The 22,009-nt window shown below is 37.8% G+C and overlaps 1 protein-coding gene across 4 annotated transcripts in view; it reads right to left on the minus strand.

Annotated features, from left to right (window-relative positions):
- Cad86C (Cadherin 86C) overlaps positions 1-22,009 on the minus strand; it is a 2,678,031-nt gene that overhangs the window by 1,236,758 nt on the left and 1,419,264 nt on the right. For all 4 annotated transcript variants that reach the window (XM_067760173.1, XM_067760172.1, XM_067760174.1 and 1 more), the window contains one exon: positions 12,697-12,811. In XM_067760173.1, the coding sequence (XP_067616274.1) occupies positions 12,697-12,811 (115 nt within the window). The remainder of the gene's footprint in view (positions 1-12,696; positions 12,812-22,009) is intronic.

The raw sequence follows: 22,009 nt of genomic DNA on the forward strand, positions 1-22,009 counted from the left end.
TTCTGTCAGTATGTCGTATCGTTGAACAAAAACATAGTAGAAAATTGTAGCAATGATGTATCATGTTTTTCTCTTCCAATTTTTTTTTTTCAAATGTTCTTTCTTCGTTTATTTTACAGAATGCATTTAGTGATTTCAACTGTATCTAATCGCGCGCACGTGTTTTATTGTGTTTTTCATCAAATTTTTTGCACGGTTTGTATTTTCGTTTTGTCATTTGGACATATACGTGTAGGTCTATTTCGACCGCGCATTTTTTGTGTGCACATGTGCTTTTCTTAAATTAAATTTTTTGCGTTGAACATGGAGTTTTGGTGAATTTTTTTCCTTTCTCTTGAAGAAAATGCGTCGAGCCAGACGTCAAAATATCTGTCGACGTACGCGTAGTGCTAACAGAATGTTACTTCAAAGAATAGCGCAAAGTATTGATGACCTGTCACAACAAAATAAAATACGACGTGAACGATATGCACGAAATAGATCTGCAGAACCACAGCGGCAAAATAATCTAGCACGACCAAGACAAATACGACGTCGTGTTCTAAAAAATATGTATAGTGCTGTTTTTAATTACGGTCCACAAATTGATTACAGTATGCATGGATATATTGGATTAATGAGTGCGATATGTCCACATTGTGAAGCAGCTAAGTTTCCGGGTGAAATGGCTGGTATGTGTTGTGCTAATGGCAAAGTGAAATTGCTGGCATTTGAAACTCCACCAGATCCATTGCACTCGTTGATTTTTGCAGGATCACCAATGTCGAAGCATTTTATGAATCATATACAAGAATACAATTCATAATTTTAAATGACTTCTTTTCGTGCTACAAAAATTATAAGAGATAATTTTATGCCGACATTTAACGCGATTACTTCATGTAGAATATCTAATTGTTCTGTAGATCTAAGTAACAGTTTCTACAATGTTTTTAAGGATTCTGATCCAACATCAAATTACATTGCATACATATTACAGATTCAAGGTCAGATTTGTCATCGAGCGGGTGCATTGTTACCATTTCCTGACGCTAACCATCAATTTTTGCAAATATATTTTATCGGAGATGAAAATTGTGAGTTGGATGAACGTTGTACAATTGGCTCACATACAAAACGAGCGATTATTTGCGATCTCCAAAGATTTTTTTATCAGAACAATGAATTGGTGAAATTGTTCAAAGCAGCTCTCGATCGTATGCCAGAAGATTTAATGTACCGACGATTGATGAAGTGGCAATTGTAATTGTTGGCGATCAGTTTCAATCCCGCGATATTGTACTTCATCGTGGAAATGAACAATTACAGCGTGTTTCGGGGCTTCATCGCAGTAACGACGCATTAAAATATCCAATTCTACAATGGAAAGGTGATGATGGTTATCACATTAATATACCAATGATAGATCCAAAAACCGGTAAATAATATACTAATTATGTTAATCAGATATTAAAAAAAAACAAAATTTAAAATCGAATGAACATATTTTTTACAGGTCGAGATGTTGAAAAGAAAGTTAGTGCGATGAATTATTATACTTATCGATTGATGATTCGTGCACAAGAACAAAATTACATTCTGAGATGTGGTAAACTTTTTCACCAATACATTGTAGACATGTATACAAAAACTGAAACTGAACGTCTCAATTTCATCCGATTCAATCAAGCCAAATTGCGATCTGGAGAGTATATACATTTGCAAGATGCAATAGCGTATAATGCAAATGTGAATGATATCGGACGTCTGACGATATTACCAGCTGCTTATATTGGTAGTTCACGCCACATGCACGAATATGCACAAGATCCTATGTCACATGTTCGAAAATACGGCCGACCAAATCTTTTCATCACTTTTACGTGTAAGCCGATGTGGAACGATATAAAAAACAATTTGTTCGACAGTCAGTCACCAACAGATCGATACGATGTTACAGCAATTCTATTCCGACAAAAATTGAAGGCACTGATGAATTTAATTGTGATATTACGCGTTTTTGGAAAGGTACAATGTTGGATGTACTCGATTGAACGGCAAAAAAGAGGTTTGCCACACGCACACATATTGATATGGCTGGTACGTAAAATAACATAGGACGGCATTGATAGTGTCATATTAGCCGAAATACCAGATCAAACCATCGATCCAGAATTATTTGAAGTGGTAACAAAAAACATGATTAACCGTCCATGTGGTGAAATAAATATGAATTCACAATGTATGATCGATGGGAAATGTTCAAAGCGGTATCCGAGAGCATTAATTTCCGATACCATAACAGGTAATGACGGATATCCATTGTATCGACGTCGATCATTTGAAAATAATGATAAAATGGCGATAATAATAGTGCGCAATCAAGACATCGAAGTTGACAATCGTTGGGTCGTGCCATATTCACCGATACTGTCAAAAGTTTTTCAGGCTCACATAAATGTTAAGTACTGTAACTCAGTAAAGTCTATCAAATACATTTGTAGATATGTGAATAAAGGAAGTGATATGGCTGTTCTTAGATTAGATGGTGAAAATAGAAATGATGAAATCACTCAATATCAAATGGGGCGATACATAAGCAGTAATGAAGCAGTTTGCCGTATCTTTTCGTTTCCTTTGCAAGATAACAGGATGATTTTCCATTTGGTAATTCCTCTGGAGAATGGTCAACGAGTTTATATCACTACTGAGAAGGTACAGTAGAGAGCAGCACAACCACCGGCAACTACTTTAACTGCTTTTTTTCAATTGTGTGAAATCGACACATTTGCCAGAAATTTGATATATGTTGATATACCGCAATATTACACCTGGAATGCATCATCGAAAAAATTTGAACGGCGTAAACAAGGAACACCAGTTGATGCTCATCCAGGTGTTTTCCAAACAGATGCAGGATGAATACGGCACCTCCGAACAAAGCTGAATGTTTCTATTTGCGAATGTTGTTGGTAAACGTTCGAGGACCAAAATCATTTCAGGATTTAAGAACAGTTCACGGCCATTTTTGTCAGACATATCACGAAGCATGTCAGCTCTTACATTTGTTAGAAGATGACACTCATTGGGACGCAACACTTAATGATGCATCGATTTTATCTCATCCACAGCAAATACGAATGCTATTTTCGATTATAATATCAACATGCATGCCATCGAATCTAATTGAATTGTGGAATAAATGCAAAGATTACATGACTGAAGATATTTTAATTCGGATGCGTCGTAGAGCAATGGATCCAGATTTGCTGATTACATTGGAAATGTACAATGAAGCTTTGATAATAAATGAAGATATGTGTCTTGCGATTGCCAATTGGGCAGTTAGCTTTGATTTCACCAAATCGTCCAATGCATGATTTATTCGATCGAGTGTTGCAGCGTAAACAACAATTCGATTGTGACGATTTACGTACATTTGTTCAATCCAACATCACCAAATTGAACAATTAACAAAAGAATATATATGACAAAACCATGCAAGCTATTTCTGATAACACCGGTGGATCAAATTTTTTGAATGCACCTGGCGGCACCGGAACAACATTTGTGATTTCATTGATTTTACTAACTATTCGATCGTAATAGAAAATTGCTTTGGCACTCGCTTCTTCTGGAATTGCTGCAACTTTATTGGATGGAGGACGAAGCGCTCATTCAGCTTTAAAATTGCCATTGAATATACAGGTGGTTAAAACTCCAACCAGTAACATATCCAACAATTCTGCGATGGCAAATGTTTTGCAACAAGCAGCGGTCATTCTATGGGATGAGTGTACAATGGTAAACAAAAAATCATTGGAAACATTAAATCGAACGATGCAAGATTTACGTGGAAACCGAAGGCTTTTTAGTGGTGCTTTAATTTTATTGTCAGGTGGCTTTCGACAAACATTGCCCTTTATTCCACGATCAACACCGGCAGATGAGATCAATGCATGTTTGAAGTCTTCCCTTTTGTGGCGATACGTGAAAAAATTAACAGTACACATAAACATGCGTGTTCAGTTACACAATGATCAGTTTGCAGAGCAGTTCTCGAAGCAATTGTTAGAGATCGGAAATGGCAAAATTATAGTCGACAAAACAAATGGTTTGATTACATTGCCAAACAATTTTTGTACAATTATCCAATCAAAAGAAGAATTAATTGAACGAGTGTTTCCAAATATTGTTCAAAATTACATGAATCACGATTGGTTGAGAGAACTCGCAATACTGGCACCAAAAATTGTACATGTTAATGAAATCAATCATCACATTCTGAAAAAATTTCCAGGTGTGGTGACAATATACAAGTCAGTGGATAGCGCAATGAATCGAGATGACGCAGTGAATTATCCAGTTGAGTTTTTGAATTCATTGGAACCGTCTGGTATGGCACCGCATTGTTTAAATTTGAAGGTCGGCTCATCAGTTATTTTATTACGGAATTTAAATGCACCAAAATTGTGTAGTGGAACAAGACTGAATGTAAAAAAGTTGGTGGCGAATTTAATTGAAGCAACAATACTGACCGGCAAAGCGAAAGGTGAAATTGTGCTTATACCGCGAATCCCACTGATACCAACAGACATGCCATTTGAATTCAAGCGTTTGCAATTTTCACTGCGCCTGTCATTTGCTATGTCAGTCAACAAGGCGCAAGGACAAATGCTTCGAGTATGCGGATTGAATTTAGGAACCGTGCTTTTGCACGGACAGCTATACGTTGCCTGTTCCAGAGTATGCATTCCAAATTGTTTGTTTATTCATATCCCAAATGGAAAAACGAAAAATGTAGTGTATCCAAATGTTTTTGCTTAAGAAGGGGGCAAGGGGGCATCTTGTCCTGGGCGCTACTCACAGGGGGCGCCAAATGGTCCGCAAAGCAGAACTGAATTTGTACTTTTATTATAATTGATTTTTGGAAAATATTGATTTCTTGAAAAAATTTTATATAAAAAAAAAATGCATGCATATATCCGGAACTTTTGCGAAATGTTGTGGAATTAAAGGCATATATCTTTTTTGCTCACGTTCAACGCTATGATGGGAATTATTAAAAAACTGTCAAACGTGAATCTGAAATACGATGGAGTGCCAGAATACAACCGGTTAGCGTTGTCATCGATGGGCTAGAGAATGTAGTAGAACACTTAGAACAATTAGCAGAGGACACTAACGCACTAGTGAGACCAGAAGCGAAGCTAAAATTCTGTTGCAAAATATATTACATTTTATTTTCATAACATAGTTCATTTCTATGAAATCTTAAGGTGGATTGATCGTGTGCAGCTCAGATTACTAAATCCGGGGATGAATTTTAGAGACGCGTATCATGATCTGAAATCATAAGCGATGAACTATCCGAAATTAGAGACACTCACTGTGAAGAAGCAATAGAAAAAGCGAAGCCTCTTTGTGAAAATGGGATATTGATATAGTAAAACGTGTAAGAAGGCGCAGTATAATGCACGGAGAATCGGCTAGAGATGTTGGTCTTTCCTCAGAATGTGAAATTTCTCGCGTCATGACAGGTGTTCTTGATCGTCTCCAACAAGAAATACTTACAAGATTACGCGAATAAATGACATTAATTTTAAATTTGGATTTCTCTTAGACATTGGAAATTTGTTGAGCAAGGCTAACAACAACTTAAAAGGAAATTGTAAGAACTTTGGTGAATTTTATAATACAGATTTCGATGGAACAGAACATTTTATCGAAATATATGACTGCAAAATATCACCTCGTAATAGAAAAGAAATTGAACCTAAAACTCCATTAGAATTACTTACTTTTATAACCTCGTATGGAGAAGATGTTTTGCAAACTTGCGAGTGGCAATTCAAATACTCTTGACTATCTCAGTATCAATTAGCGTTGCCAAATGTCACGTATTTGGCGGGACATCCCATATTTTTCACAAATTTGAAAGTGTCCCGCCGGGAAATCGCTGACTGCGATGGACCAACAACGGCATTATCAAAATATGCAGCAAGAAGTCTGGAAAATATACCAAAGTCTCAGTACCACCTACGCAACTCATATGATTTTAAAACCTTCATCACAGCACAAACACACCAAGCAGGCCAAATAAAGGTGTCGTTTGATGTAAAAAAGCTTGTTCACCAATGCGTCGGTAGATTCCATTCTAAAAGCACTTATCGAACGTTGGAATGACATACAAACATGCACCTATATGTCACAAAGCGAGTTTATAGAAATGATATCCATCTGTACAAAGAACGCCTACTTCCAATTCGACGGGAAATTTTATTCCCAAAAGCATGGTTGTCCAATGGGCTCACCCATAAGCTGTGTATTGGTAGAAATTCTAATGGATAACGTGTTGCAACGAGCCATTAAAAAAAGTAAATGAACAACTAGGCTTTAACATAACCATTATAAAAAAATACGTAGACGACTTATACTTGGTAATACCAGAAGGCATCCTCCCGTCGGTATTTGGAATTTTTAACGATACAGAGAAGGGAATCGAGTTCACATATGAACAGGAACATGATAACATACTACCGCTCCTAGATATGACCATTTATAGGAATACTGAAGACGGAAGTTTTAATACTGACTGGTATCGGAAACCAGTATCTTCGGGTCGCATATTAAATTATATGTCTATCCACCCACTGTCACAAAAAATTAGCACCGCCAAAGGGTTAATAAACAGAGTATATAACATCAGCGATCCAAAATATCACTGCAAAAACAAAAAGATAATTGTAGATATTCTAAAAGGTAATAATTACCCAAAGAAATTGATATACAGGCTACTCAACAGGTATCAAGCACCAAACAACAACACTAATACGTCAAATACCCAAACCAATACCAACAACCAACAACAACAAACAGACATAAAAACCTTTTCAATATCATATTACCAAAACATAACACAGAAGATAACTAAAAAACTCAAAGCGTACACAAACAACATACGGTTTGCCTTCAAGAACAGAAACAACGTAGGGAAGCTATACAAAACAATAAAAGATAACATCCCAACAAAAAAACAAAAGAACATTGTATACAAAATTGACTGCGTTGACTGCCAACGTAAGAAAAGCTATATAGGCACCACATCACAACAACTATACAAACGACTGGGACAACATAGAAAAGATGTTGAAAACAAACGCACAGAAAAAAGTGCTCTTGCTCACCATGCCATTACTTTTGGGCACAAATTTGATTTTGATAATGCCAAAGTAATAGCAAGAGAAACAAACTGGCAAAAGAGAATGCGTCTGGAAGAAATACACATAAAAGCAGACAAACAATGTGTAAACAAAAGAAGTATAGAAGCAAGAAATATTAGCGACATCTATGCGTGTATACTAAAATGAAACTGCAATAACCCATCAAGCATGAATTCGCCGGTGGTCAACAAACGTCAAATATGTATACATATGTACTTACATACAAATTAGAGTTTGAAGTATAAATTGTGGGTTGTTTATTGAAAATAGTAATTTTAAATTGTAAAATAATTTCCGTTGCCTTAATTGAGCATTAAAGTGACTATGTTTTATTTCAAAAAACATACATATAAAGAAAAACCTGACGAAGAAGAACGCAGAGATTTTTAAGTAAGAAATGTTTGTCAATTGAATGTCCATATATATATATATACATATGTAACTTTAATTCTATAGAACTGCGAAACTAAATTGATGAAAAAATGACTGGTTTGTAAACAAAACTGAAATTCATTTTCCCGAGGAAGTAAAATGGCTACTCTCTCTTGGTAAAAAATTTACCTTACCCACAACAAATTCCAGCTTCAAACCTCTTAAGACCATAGCTGAGATGGAACAGGTTATACAACAAATAGAAGATGAGAGAGAAAGAGAAATTGAGAGAACCAAACTCAGCAGCAGAATAATGCAATTCAAACGACATACCAAGCATAACCCAACGGACAAATTCATCTTAGAAGCATACAGAAAAACTAGAGAATTTTTAAAGAAGCACAAAGACATAATTGTGACGGACTCAGACAAAGGGAACAAGACAGTGGCAATGTATAGAACTGACTACAACGGAAAAATGAACAGGCTACTCGAAGACAAAAATACGTATAAAAAAGCGAGGACTGACCCCACAAACGCACTACAAAAACAAAATAACAACCTAGTCGACGAACTTTACAAAAACAAAATAATAGATTTCAAAGAAAAAAGGCAACTAACTTGCACCGCGGCCACAGCACCTAGACTCTACGGTCTGCCTAAGATCCACAAAACGGATATTCCCTTACGTCCCATTGCGTCATCTGTCGGCGTTCCATGTTATGGTCTATCAAAATACATTGGGAAGATACTAACTAACTTAACGTCAGACGAATACAACATAAAGAACTCCTACAGACTCAAAGAAAGACTGGATAACATGAAACTATCAGAAGAAGATATACTGGTCTCATTCGATGTGGTATCGTTGTTCACCAACATACCAATATACTTAGCCAGCAAAATAATAATGACCAAATTCAGCAAAATACACTCAATGATACCAAAAAACAAGTTCCTTAAAATTTTAAACTTCTGCCTGAACGACAACAACTACTTCGTGTATGATGACCAAATTTTCACACAAAGTTTCGGAATGCCAATGGGAAACCCACTCTCCCCCACAATAGCAGACATTATAATGGACGATCTGCTGGACAACACCATCTCCGAACTGAAGCAAACCCACAACATACAACTGAGGTTTATAGTAAAGTACGTGGGCGATGTTTTTGCGATCGTCAAACGAAACGACTTAGACATAATTCTAAACACATTGAACAGATACCACAACAAACTGAAATTTACGATGCAGAAAGAAGAGAATTTGATGATCCCGTTTTTGGATGTCCTTATTCACAGGAAAAACAACGAAATAGTGCTGGACTGGTATTCTAAATCCATATCCTCCGGCAGATTAATAAACTTTCTAGCCTCGCAGCCCACAAAATGCAAAGTAAATACAGCAAAAAGCCTCATACACAAAATATTAAGGTAAGCCACAAACAGTTCTGGGGAAAAAATAAAACAAAAATATACAGCATACTAATAAACAATAATTACCCGAGCCAATTAATTACATCCCTAATACAACACAAATTATTAGAAGTAAACAGAGCGCAAGAAATAACATCAACTAACAACACAAGGGAGACAAAGCAATACCACAGAGTCACATACATTCCGAAGCTTACGGAAAACTTCAATCAAGACATGAAAAAACAAACACCGAACATATCTCTCGCATACAAATCGAACTGCACACTCTCTACCATTTTTACACGTCCAAAAAGCCGTATAGAACCACACCAACAAAACAACGTGGTTTACCAAATTCCATGCAAAGGTGGAGACAACGAGAACTGGAACAAAATCTACGTTGGAACAACGAAACGGGCACTAGGAACCCGACTGGCAGAGCACGACGCCGATATAAGAAAGAAGAAGAACAGCACTGCACTTGCTCAACACGCACTAACACACGGACATACACCTGATCTAAAAAATGCAACAATAATAGACGTGGAGAAGAGAGATACACGTTGGAAAGCTTACACATATTACAAAGAAGGGATAGAAAGATGAACAGAAAAGAAGACACCAAGTTTATTGCAGCTAGCTATTTGGCTTGTTTATGACATTTTAGTATGACAAAAGTACCCAATGACCATGGTACTGATGGATGATTTTAGTTTTAAGTGTTTGTTGTTTTATGTTGTGTGATGTTTACATGTTAATTTAATACTTTTTATGCAAGTTTGTCACCAATGTTTTTATAGTGATTTATGTGTTTTCAAAAATTGATTTTCTGTTTGTTTTTGTTTGGTTTTTTGTTATTTTTGTTTAAAATAAAGATTATGCCCCTGAGGATGCCAAGGAGCTTGGCGAAACGTAGGGCGATATTGGAGAAAAAGTATGAGTTTTTACTTGGATTAACTACACTAGACCAGCAAAGCCTAATAAAATTCTAATAAATAACAAACTGGTCAGCAAATTATTAATAAATTGAGTTATTTTAATTTCTTTAAAGTTGTAACTAGGCCCTGGAGAAAACCACAATAAACGGTCGAAACGTCGGCAATAAAACAATAAAGGCGTTTTTCTAATTATTTTGACTGGAAACCCGATCAATAGAAAATTATACATAAAAACAAAACAGTCGGTAGTATCAACATGATAAAAATATTTGTTGTAAATAAAAGAGTTTAAAAAGTTTAATTCTATCTAAAAATTTTTTCGCCGAATGAGCAACCCATACAAATATATGGGTGTTTCTTATTTTTCGAATGTCCCGGGAATTTTTTAAAAATCCCGGGAATTTGGCTCAAATTTGAGGTTTGTCCCGGGAATCCGAAATAAAATTCTGGCAACCCTAGTATAAATTGCTAGCTGCGAACGTTTATTCAGCAAGTGGAAACTGATTTTCACATATTTACGATCAACGAGGGTGTTTACGCGGCGTAGGCTGCCACCCGTCCCATCTCCCTCTTGTAGGTACATACGTATATCTATGAATTTATTTATAACCCGTAGTTTATATTATATTCAATTACATTGAATTGTATTGTACATATTGAATTATATATTACATTGAATTATATCCTATTATACTCCCCAAAAGCAATGAATATAACTTAACGTTAAATTTCTCACTGGTAATCCTCATGGACGTGTGGCAGCCTCCACCGAGTAAATCCACCAAATTAAATTCATCGCAAGTACAGGATGGCGATCCGGCATAATCGCCACCTGTCAAAAAAAACACCACCTTTTGTATCATCTTTCAAATTGTCATTGTTATCTTCCAAACCATAAAAATCAGCATCTTGTGCATTTCTGCTAAACAACTTTATAAAGTCGCGATTTTTTGCTATAACTTTGCTTTCGTGAAAAACAACATTTTACTTTGTGATCAAGTTTTCTGAGTAAATACGATTGTCATAGTTTACATAGTTTGTACTAAAAAGTCTTTGTTTTATAATAATAATATAAATTGGCGAAAAGCTGCATTGTATATAAATATCAAAGGCGCAATTCTAGTACCGAATCGCCGTAATTTGTGCTTATTGGAGTTGAATATCAAATATAGATCAAAGTCCTGAAAAGGCGTGAAGACTAAACTAAAATCATTTTACCTATCTTTTACTCAACGCTGACGGAAGTTTTATTGGTGCGGTGAGTTTTTACACACACCTGGTTTACGTACTTCAAGATTTGAAGGTGATAGCCGCCACTTGGGAGTCGATTTATTGCTGCAGTTCAATTGTTTAAGAGTGGTGATTTTGGTTAATTTGCAAAATTTGGCAAAATTTGCACAGAGATATTAGTTTTACTAATGTAGATATTATAATCATATTATTATTAAATATGTATTTGAGTCTACTTATAGATGATGTAAATATAGGAAGGTAAAACCATTCTCTCTTCTCGGCGGCCGGAATGTCTTTTTGATAAATCCCTCGCCTGGGTTAATAGGCTAGAACTTTAATAAAAGAACAAGAAACTTTAAATAAAATCCTATAACGGAGGTCCAAGGAATTGAGCAGTTTCAATATGGTCTTGCCAAAAAGAAGTTGCTATTACAGACTTTTGTACGTTACAGACGAATAGATGATATGTGCTATACACCAGGCTGGGGCCATACACAGAGATCGAAGTTGGGGCAGAAAAACGCGCATATCCTTCGGAAGTGTGTATTCTTCATCGGCGATATCTGCAAAGGCGGGAGCCTGACATTTAAAGAAATCACAGAATCTGCGTTCGTGTTGCTCTGGATCATACTACACCAGATCTCATTGTAGGGCTTGTGCAAATGTCTTTTTATCTGCCTTGGAGGCGCAACTACACCAATCAATTGTAATTTGCCCTGGTTCTCAGACGTCTTAAGAAAATATTCCGTGGAAGTCCTAAGTGGGCAATTTGGCAGCCCTGCAACTTTCTCCCTTGCATCGATTGGAGGATTTTGATGCATCTTTGTGCATTGTAGGCAATTTCGGATGCATTTGTATTGAAGCAGGGACTATGTCACAACCAAAAGTTGTTGGGGTTCCACATTAGTAAAGTTATGCCATCGAAGTGGCTGTCCAGTTGTGTATGTGCAAGGTCCACATCGTGAACAATATGGCCGTATGTACATATTAATATTTTTCACCGGGCGCGAAAAAACCTCACTACGCCACTGATGACCGGGCCAGAGCTCTTTAAATTAAATTTTTGTAATGAAGTTGTATGGAAAAATAAAACTTTATTTTCGTCTTCCCAATAAGTTTATATTTTGAATTACATTTGTTTACAATAAAACATGCGATATGAGGGCTCACGGTGGGTATATTGTTCGGTTTCACCCGAACTTAGCCTTCCTGACTTGTTTGTATTAATAAAGAATAAATATATCCAATATAAATATCGAAGTTGTATTTAAAATTCTTTGTGGTCCGTTAAAAATTTGGCACCTTTGATAAAAATGAAAAGCTGTCTTTATATGCCCAATATATGGAAGTTGAAATTATAGCTATTTCCTGTAAAACTGCGCGTTTGAGTTACGACACTATTCAAGTAGATGAGCGATGTGCGAGAAGATTACCTACCCACCCACTGGGTTAGCGTATTGTCAGAACATACTAAACCAGTTTATTAATAGACTGACCATTTGAACAAAATTTGTAATGGACTTTTATCTTACCACTGATGTCATTAATGTTAAAAAAAGAAGTAAACGGATTGCCTTCAGATACAAGACCGTATCGAATCTCTCGAGGATTTCCTTTGTCACCATCTACAGCATGGACTTTAAGTATCTGTAAGGAGAAAACCGAAAACAATGCACTGGTTAGCTTTGTATGAATCAGGAAAAATTTAAGCTTCATGAAATCAATCACATTCGAAAGGCTTGCATTGCGCGCTTTCAGCAAATGGAAATTTTGATCAAACATTGGTGACGGGTCGTATTAAATTACCATTAAATATTGCACAACTTAGTACGTTAGTACTACGGGAAAGTCAAATAACCTGGGCTATAGGCTCGTTCAAGCCCTATATGTCTCCGGGCCCGGATAGCATCATTCCTGCGCAACTTCAAAAGTCTATAGGGATTTCCTGCCTCTGGTTGGCCATCATCTACAATAAATGCCTCAGGCTTAACTATATCCCGAAGTCTTGGCGCACGGTTAGGGTCATCTTCATTCCGAAGGCCGGCAGAAGCTCTCATGTATCACCTAAGGATTTTAGGCCCATCAGTATCTCGTCGTTTGTTCTTAAGACGTTTGAGCGGTTGATTGACCTGTACCTACGGGAAAGGATCTCTCTGGAGCTACTTTTGGCTTCACAGCATGCGTATTGCAAGGGCAGATCGACGGAAACGGATCTCCATTCGATTGTAAAGCAAATAGAGGGGTCCCTAGAATACAAAGTGTTTGCTCTGGGTGCCTTTGTAGACATCGACGGGGCTTTTAACAATGTCGTACCGAGGGCAATCGAAAGATCTCTGGTGGGTTTAGGAGTCGAGGTGGGTTTGGTTGAATTTATTAGCAAACTCTTCGCAGCAGAATTGTCGCAGCGGAGTGTGGAGGGGCCATAATTGAGTAGAGGGTGTGCAAGGGCACGCCACAGGGGGTGTCCTATCTCCTCCGCTCTGGGTTGTGGTAGTCAACGAGCGTATTGTGGAGCTGGAAGCTAATGGGTCGGGTGGTTGCCTATGCAGATGAGCTGGCTATCCTACTCAGAGGCAAATTTCTGGGCACCCTGCGTAATGTTCTGCAGCGCTACCTGGATACTGTGGCTAGGTGGGCTGAATCATGTGGATTGGTGGTCAACCCGGGAAAAATGGAATTGGTTCTTTTTACAAGGAGATATAAGATCAGCGATTTCAGAACTCCCTCGATTGGAGGGGTACCGTTGGTACTTTCAGATAGGGTTAAATATTTGGGGATTTTTCTGGACAAGAAAATGCCCTGGAGAGCCAATGTGGAAGATAGAGCCAGGAAGGCCGCGGTTGCCTTGTACTGCTGCAGAGGGGCTATCGGAAAGAGATGGCGACTCTCGCCAGGAGTAGTACACTAGCTTTATGAGATGGTGGTCAAACCGATTCTACTCTATGGGGTGTTGGTCTGGTGGAAAGAACTGGACACGGCGAGCACCTCTTAAATGTTAGTTTCAGTGCAACGGACGGCGCTGATCGGTATCAGTGGCGTCCTCAGAACAACACGTACCTTGGCACTGAATGTCGTGCTAAACATACATCCAGTAGATATTGCTGGAAAGGCAGCCGCGGCCCGGTCGTTGGTCAGGCTTCGTGATATGGGACATGGGCTTTCTGACTTCGGACACTCTAGCCTTCTTACTATGTTCGAATTTATCCCGGACAGGACGGACTATTGTATGCCGATAACTGCTCCCTATTCAACCTTCACCCCAGTCATTCCCCCGAGAGAGGAGTGGGAAAGAGGATTCATCTGGGGCATGGGACCGGTTAACTTGTTCACGTATGAGGACGGAAAGGTTGGTGGAGGGGCTTTTGTCAGGAGCTAAATGTAAGCCGCAAATTTAAGTTGGCTGATCACTGCAGTGTATTCCAAGCGGAAGTTGCTGCGATTAATGAGGCGGTGGGTAAAATGATATCCAGTGTTACTACGGTTAGGGAATTCAACATCTACTCTGATAGGCAAGCGGCTATCAAGGCCTTGAGTTCAACTACAGTGAGATCGAGGATGGCCTGGGAGGCCTGACCTCGCTTGCGATTGCATCGAACTATTTTATAATTAAGGTTATCTGGGTCCCGGGCCATAGTGACATCCCGGGCAACTGTAAAGCGGATCTCTTAGCCCGCATCGGTACAACTGAACCGGATACAGATGGCTGTAGGGATATCGGGATTCCATTGGCCACATGTGGTTTGCTCCTTCATAGCTGGGCCTCGGGTCAGCTCAGCAAACGTTGGGCGGACACCACCTATTGCAGGGTAGCAAGATCTTTCTGGCCGAAAGTAGATGGCAGGAGATCTGCCGAAGTACTTTGGTTCACTAAGGCTCACTTATCAATGGTCATTAGCGTTTTGACAGGGCACTGTCCCATAGGTATCCATGCGGTACGTCTCAATATACTGAAAACTCCATCCTGCTGCAGCTGTATGGAGGATGATGAGGTGGAATCATCAAATCACTTTATGCTTGATTGCCCAGCTTTTGCCAGATCAAGGCGGAAGTACTTCGGTCGCGACTCACTTGGATCTCCCGAGAATTTAACCAATTATAACTTTATCGTTGCTACCCAACGATTCTCTAAGTAGCTGTGTATATCTACGTCACCGTTATTTTATTTTATTTTATGTGGTATCACAGCGGACCTTCATGTTTTCCAAGTGAGCTTCCCCTATCAGGGTAGCTATCACCAAACCTAACCTAACCTAGTAAGTTTTTGGTAAGGAGGAATAGAAGTAGCAATTTATCAGTCAAAGAAACCACCGTTGTATAGATAAATAGTTAGCGCAGCGTGCCTAAAGTGTGCTGATGATGAAGGCTTAGTACCCTTCGAAATAGATCTATCTGCGCAGCTAAGCCAGGTTGTCTGAAAAATTTTCTACTTACTATTCCAGTTTCGAATATACTAGTTTCGAAGTTTTTAGAAGTGATCGTCAGAACAAAGTTGGTGGAGGAGTTTTGATTGCTGTTGATGCCAGCTTTTCCGCTGAAGAAATTCTGATCCCTGAAGCCGATAAAATCGAACTTCTTTGTGTCCGAGTTAAACACTTAACCTGTTATACTTATATTATTGTAAGCTACGTCCCTCCGCAATCTGATCTACATATATACTGCAAACATTCATCAGCTATAAGGTCAGTGTTTTCTTTAGTTAATGCTTCTGACTTGGTCATAGTGTTAGGCGATTTAAATTTGTCATGTGTAACCTGGAATATAATTGACCGTTTATTGGTTCCCTGTTCATCAAGAGACATCTTCAATGAGTTTTTAAACGACCTTGAGGATATGGGGCTTTATCAAGTAAATAGTGTTTTAAATAAGTTTGGTAAATGCTTGGATCTCGTATATGTTAGTGACGTTTCTAAACCCGCTTTGTTTCGATGTGACCCATTGGTATTGTCCGAGGACGTGTATCACCCACCATTGGAGATTACTGAAACATCCCGACAACTAAAACATGTTGTTTCCAACCAAACGATTTGTCTTCTGCTCGCTTTTTATTTAGAAAAACCGACTTCCAAATGCTGAAAGACAAGTTATCCAATATAATTTGGCTTCAATACGGAGATGTTGAAGAAAGCGCACTGCATTTCACTAATGTGTTACACCGCATTTTTCATATTGCATTCCTCAAACTTCTCGCCCTAGAGCATTACTTAAAACTGCATGGTGCACTAGGGAATTGAACTACTTAAAAAATAAAAAAAACTCGCTGATTTAAGCGATATAAAAATCTGGCTTGTTAAGTGACAATGGTGTTTATTCTATTTTACGTCACAAATATAATTCTCTGCGCAAGATATGCTACAAGAACTACTTAGAAAAGCTAAAGCTTCATCTTTCTTCCAACCCGAAGTCGTTCTACGGTTTTGTTAACTCTAAACGTAAGACTACTGGTTTTCCCTCTGTCATGAAATTTGACAACATGATTTCAAGTGATGACGTCATAATTGCTGATATGTTTGCTGATTTCTTTAAATCAAACTACAGCGAGTCGGCTTCACGACAACCCAGACCTCCACCTGGGTTACCAATGCTTGACTGTGTACGATTTCCATTAATATCTGCTACAGATGTATTTTTAAAGCTAGAAAACCTGAAGATTTCTTATTGTAGTGGTCCTGATAAGATTCCCACTGTTGTTCTGAAAAGTTGCGCTGAGTTTCTTTATCAGCCCTTAACTAACGTATTTAAGGCCTCTCTAAAACATGGAATATTTCCTAGTTGCTGGAAAGAATCTTTTATAATACCACGGTACAAAAGTGGCAGTAAATCTTGCGTAGCAAAATATGGAGGAATTGCAAAACTTAGTGACATGCCGAAGCTTTTCGAATGCATTGTTACAAAAACAGTTAGCTCAATCACTATATCAAATTATCCACCCGTCTCAGCATGGGTTCTGCAGAGGTAAATCAACCGAATAAAATTTGCTTTAGTTCACAACCCAAGTCTCTAGAAACTTTAGAAATAACCTTCAAACAGATGTAATTTACACAGACTTTAGCAAGGCTTTTGATAAAGTTTCTCATACAATTCTTATTAACAAACTTGACTGTATGGGGTTCTCATCGACGTTTAAAGGATGGATCTCCACTTACTTAACAGGAAGGAAGCAAAAAGTGATACTTAAAGACGCCTCATCGCAATTCATCAAAGTTACATCTGGCGTACCTCAAGGAAGCCATCTTGGGCCGCTATTGTTTTTATTATTTATCAATGATCTTCCAAATATGCTAACTCGTTCCGAGATTTTAATGTACGCTGACGATGTAAAGTTCTTTAGACCCATTCAAAGCCCTGGAGACAAACTACTCCTTCAGAAAGATTTCGATAGCTTAGTTCAATGGTGCAAGGCCAGTGAAATGGCCCTCAACCTAAACAAATGCAAATTCACGAGTTTTACTAGAAAATCATATCAGGTACATAATTATTCGATAGGTGACTACCAGCTTGAGCAAGTTACTAGCTTCATCGATCTCGGTGTCACAATGGACCCCAAACTAGACTTCAAATATCATATTGAAACTTGTGTGACTCGATCTAGAGGTGTGTTAACTTTCATTAAACGATTGTCAAAAGAATTTATGGACACTTACGTCACAAAAGCACTCTGTACTGCCTTAGTTCGACCGATACTAGAATACGCGTCAATTGTTTGGAACCCACGGTATCAGATTTATCGTGACAAGCTCGAATCGGTTCAAAAACAGTTCCTGCTTTTTGCGTTAAGTCACTTATCGTGGGGATCCAACAAGGAATTTTGCATCCTATAATAGCCGGTTGAAGCTTATTAACCTTCCTTCCCTTGAGAGCCGCAGGGAAATGTTGGGTGTATTGTTCATGGTGAAATTATTGGGAGGGATTGTGAATAGCCCACTTTTACTTAGTGACATAAAGATTAATGTCCCTATGAGCCCACCAAGACATTTTCAACTACTCTTCCTGAGTACACGCAGATCTAATTTTGAAATGCCCGAAGCTTTTCTTTGTTTGTGTCTGGATTTCACAAGCACTACATCAATTTCGATATTTCAGACTCGCCTTTCTTAATAAAGAAAATTATGCTATTTAACCTAAATTAGAAAATGCTTATCTAATGTAAGCCCAAGCAAATCAAAACACAAAAAGTGTGATAAGATCATACGCCTAATAAATATATTACAAAAACGTACTGGTCACTGTGTCATCGACAACATACATTACATCTCACGAGAGCCCCCTACTGGGCAAACAGCTCCCTCATGAGCATTTAAATTAGAAATTGCTTATCTAATGCAAGCACATGCAAATCAAGGCACATAAAAGTGTGATAATATCATACGCCTAATAAATATATTACAAAACGTACTGGTCACTGCGTCATCTTCAACATACATTACATCCCACGAGAGCCCCCTACTTGGCAAATAGCTCCCTCATAAGCATTTCGCGTTGGCTCCTTTATGAGCGCTTCACGTTGGCTCCCTAATAGGCACACAGCTCTTCAATTCTCGTCCTTCAGAGATCCTCACGACGGCTGCCTGCTTGGGCATACACATTGGTGCACAACAATCTATTCTTCTTATAAATTTGTAGAACAAATATGTTATTTATATCGCATATACTACATATTTTAAGTAAATTGAACATTTTATTCTGTATAAATTTTAAATTTCAGACTAATAAATAAATAAATAAATAAAGAAAATAAAATTTTGCAGTTATAGAAGAATTAAAAAAAAAAAAAAAATTATCATTACAAAAATTATTTTCTGGCCTTGAACTCGAATCGAACCTTGAATCATTTAGCAATAGGCCGATAAAACAAAAACAATTGTTAATAAACCAAGAGCACTTGGGAATTTCAAGCAAAGTAATTGGCAATAAAATAAATCCAGTATTATCAGTGATTTGCAACAGATGGCGCAACGCTGATTAAATATAGTATAGTAGCAATCTATCAGTCAAACAAACCGCCGCTGTATAGCTAAGTGGTTAGCGCAGCGTGCCTAAAGAGTACTGATGATGAAGGCTTAGCGCCCTTCGAAATGGATCTATCTGCGCAGCTATGGCAGGTTGTCTGAAAAATTTTCTACTTACTATTCCAAAAACAAAATACAATTTTTCAATTATAGAAATATTAAAAAAAAAATAAAAAACAATAATTATCATTAGAAAAAAATTATAGTTCTGGCCTTGAGAATCCAACCTTGAATATATTCTTTTATTTCAATTTAGTTTATTATTATTTAAATGCAACTTGACTGAATCGGAAAATTTCACTTCGTATATTAAATGAACACAAAAAAGACGTCCCAAAAATGTTTTGGTTTTAGGTCAAAACGGCAACCAGCATCATAGCGGCTTTTCCCATTTCTGAATATTTTTGTACCAAAAAAAAAAACGCAGTGTACCCTACTAAATTTATTATTAGGTTAACTTTGTTGGATTATATGCCCATTATAACGGATTCTCAGATCCCTTAACTCTAATTTGTTTATGTCGCTTAAAGTTATGAAATTAATTTTATTTTAGTAAATATGTTTGCGTGAATAATTTCTTTATTCTGCTTCGTTACATCTTGGTATTATATCGTTCACAGGCGATATTTTATGGTAATGGAGAGTTTACAATTTAATATAAATTAATTACGTACATAGATCTCAATAGGCTAAATTCCTTTAGCACATTTCTTCGTTTCTAACTAAAAATTCGTGTTCTTTGAATTACGACACTATTGAAGTAAATGAGCGCGTATATGTATATGTAGTTTATATGGGTGATATAGGTCTACTGGGGAACCGAGCACCCAAAACTTAATTCGGTAGCACTACTTCCACCGACCTTGCCCTTTTGGCTGCCACTTGTGGCTCCCTTTCCAGACGAAAGTCCGGTATCACCCCTTTCTCCATTTAATAGTATTTCTCGTACGTTGTCGCTTTGCGCTCTGCTTACGTGGTTTCGATTCTTGCAGCCGCTCTGCTGTGTTTGTATCCAACTTCCTTTGGGTTTGGCCGCTCGTTATGCTTCGTGAAGGGAGTGGGTGTCGGGGTGGATCACGCGGGGCCTGCACACCAGCTTCAACTGAGGCTGCGTCTCTGCTCGTGCCAGGAGTATCCCGGAGAGCACCCCTTTGCCCTGCCTCACTGCGGAAAGTTTTGTTGGGGAGAGGGCTCTTCCCCAGCATCACCACTGGTCCTGAACTATCCTCTTTTTTAGCCATTGTCTGGTGGTTAGAATGAGCCTGCATCACACTGGTCACCGTTGTGGTGGGCAGAAGCCCTCCCAGCCTTTGAAGAGCGCCGGCCTCTTTTGTTTTGTTGTGTTTTTTATACTCAGCTGAGCAGAGCTCACAGAGTATATTAAACTTGTTCGCATAACGGTAATCCGTAACGGCATAAACTAATCGAGATAGATATAGACTTCTTTATATCAAAATGATCTGGGCGAAAAAAGAAATTTATTTAGCCATGGCCGTCTGTCCGTCCGTCCGTCCGACCGTAAACATTATAACTTGAGTAAATTTTGAGGTATCTTGATGGAATTTGGTATATAGGTTTCTGGGCACTCCTCTCAGATCGCTATTTAAAATGAACGAAATCGGACCATAAACGCAACCAATTTTTCGATATCGAAAATTTCGAAAACCCAAAAAAGTGCGATAATTTATTACCAAAGACGGCTAAAGCGCTGAAACTTGGTACGTGGGTTGACTTTATGACGTAGAATAGAAAATTATTAAAATTTTAGACAATGGGCGTGGCACCGCCCACTTCTGAAAGAAGATAATTTGAAAGTTTTGCAAGCCGTAATTTGGCAGTCGTTGAAGATATCATGATGAAATTTGGCAACAGCGTTACTCCTATTCCTTTATAAGTGCTAAATAAAAATTAGAAAAATCGGATGACGAACACGCCCTCTTAAAAAAAAATGTTTAAGCCAAATTATAACCAAAAATTTAATATCTTTACATTAAATAAGTAAATTATGTCAACATTCACCTCCAGTAATGATATGGTGCAACTAAATACAAAAATAAAAGAAAATTTCAAAATGGGCGTGGCTCCGCCCTTTTTCATTTAATTTGTCTAGAATACTTTTAATGCCATAAATCGAAAAAAATTTACAAATCCTTGTGATATTTGGTAGGGGCATAGATTCTATGACGATAACTGTTTTCTGTGAAAATGGGCGAAATCGGGGGAAGCCACGGCCAGTTTTTATACACAGTGGACCCTCTGCCCTTTCGCTCGGCCCTTAACACGTTAACTTGAGCAAAAATCGATATATCTTTACTAAACTTAGTTCACGTACTTACCTGAACTCAATTTATCTTGGTATAAAAAATGGCCGAAATCCGAATATGACCACGCCCACTTTTTCGATCTCGAAAATTACGAAAAATGAAAAAATGCCATAATTTTATACCAAATATGAAAAAACGGATGAAACCTTTTATTGGTATTGGAATATAACTTTAGAAAAAACTTTGTAAAATGGGTGTGACACCTTCCATATTAATAATTAGAATAAAATGAAAAAGTTCTGCAGGGCGAAATCAAAAGTCCTTGGAATCATGGCAGGAATACTGTTCGTTGTATTACATATATAACTAATTAGCGGTACCCGACAGATGATGTTCTGGGTCACCCTGGTCCACATTTTGGTCGATATCTCGAAAACGCCTTCACATATACAACTAAGGGCCACTCCCTTTTAAAACCCTCATAAATACCTTTAATTTTATACCCATATCGTACAAACACATTCTAGAGTCACCCCTGGTCCACCTTTATGGCGATATCTCGAAAAGGCATCGAC

This window comes from Eurosta solidaginis, chromosome 1 (genome assembly GCF_040869045.1).
Source record: "Eurosta solidaginis isolate ZX-2024a chromosome 1, ASM4086904v1, whole genome shotgun sequence".
In the NCBI taxonomy this organism is placed as follows: Eukaryota; Metazoa; Arthropoda; class Insecta; order Diptera; family Tephritidae; genus Eurosta; species Eurosta solidaginis.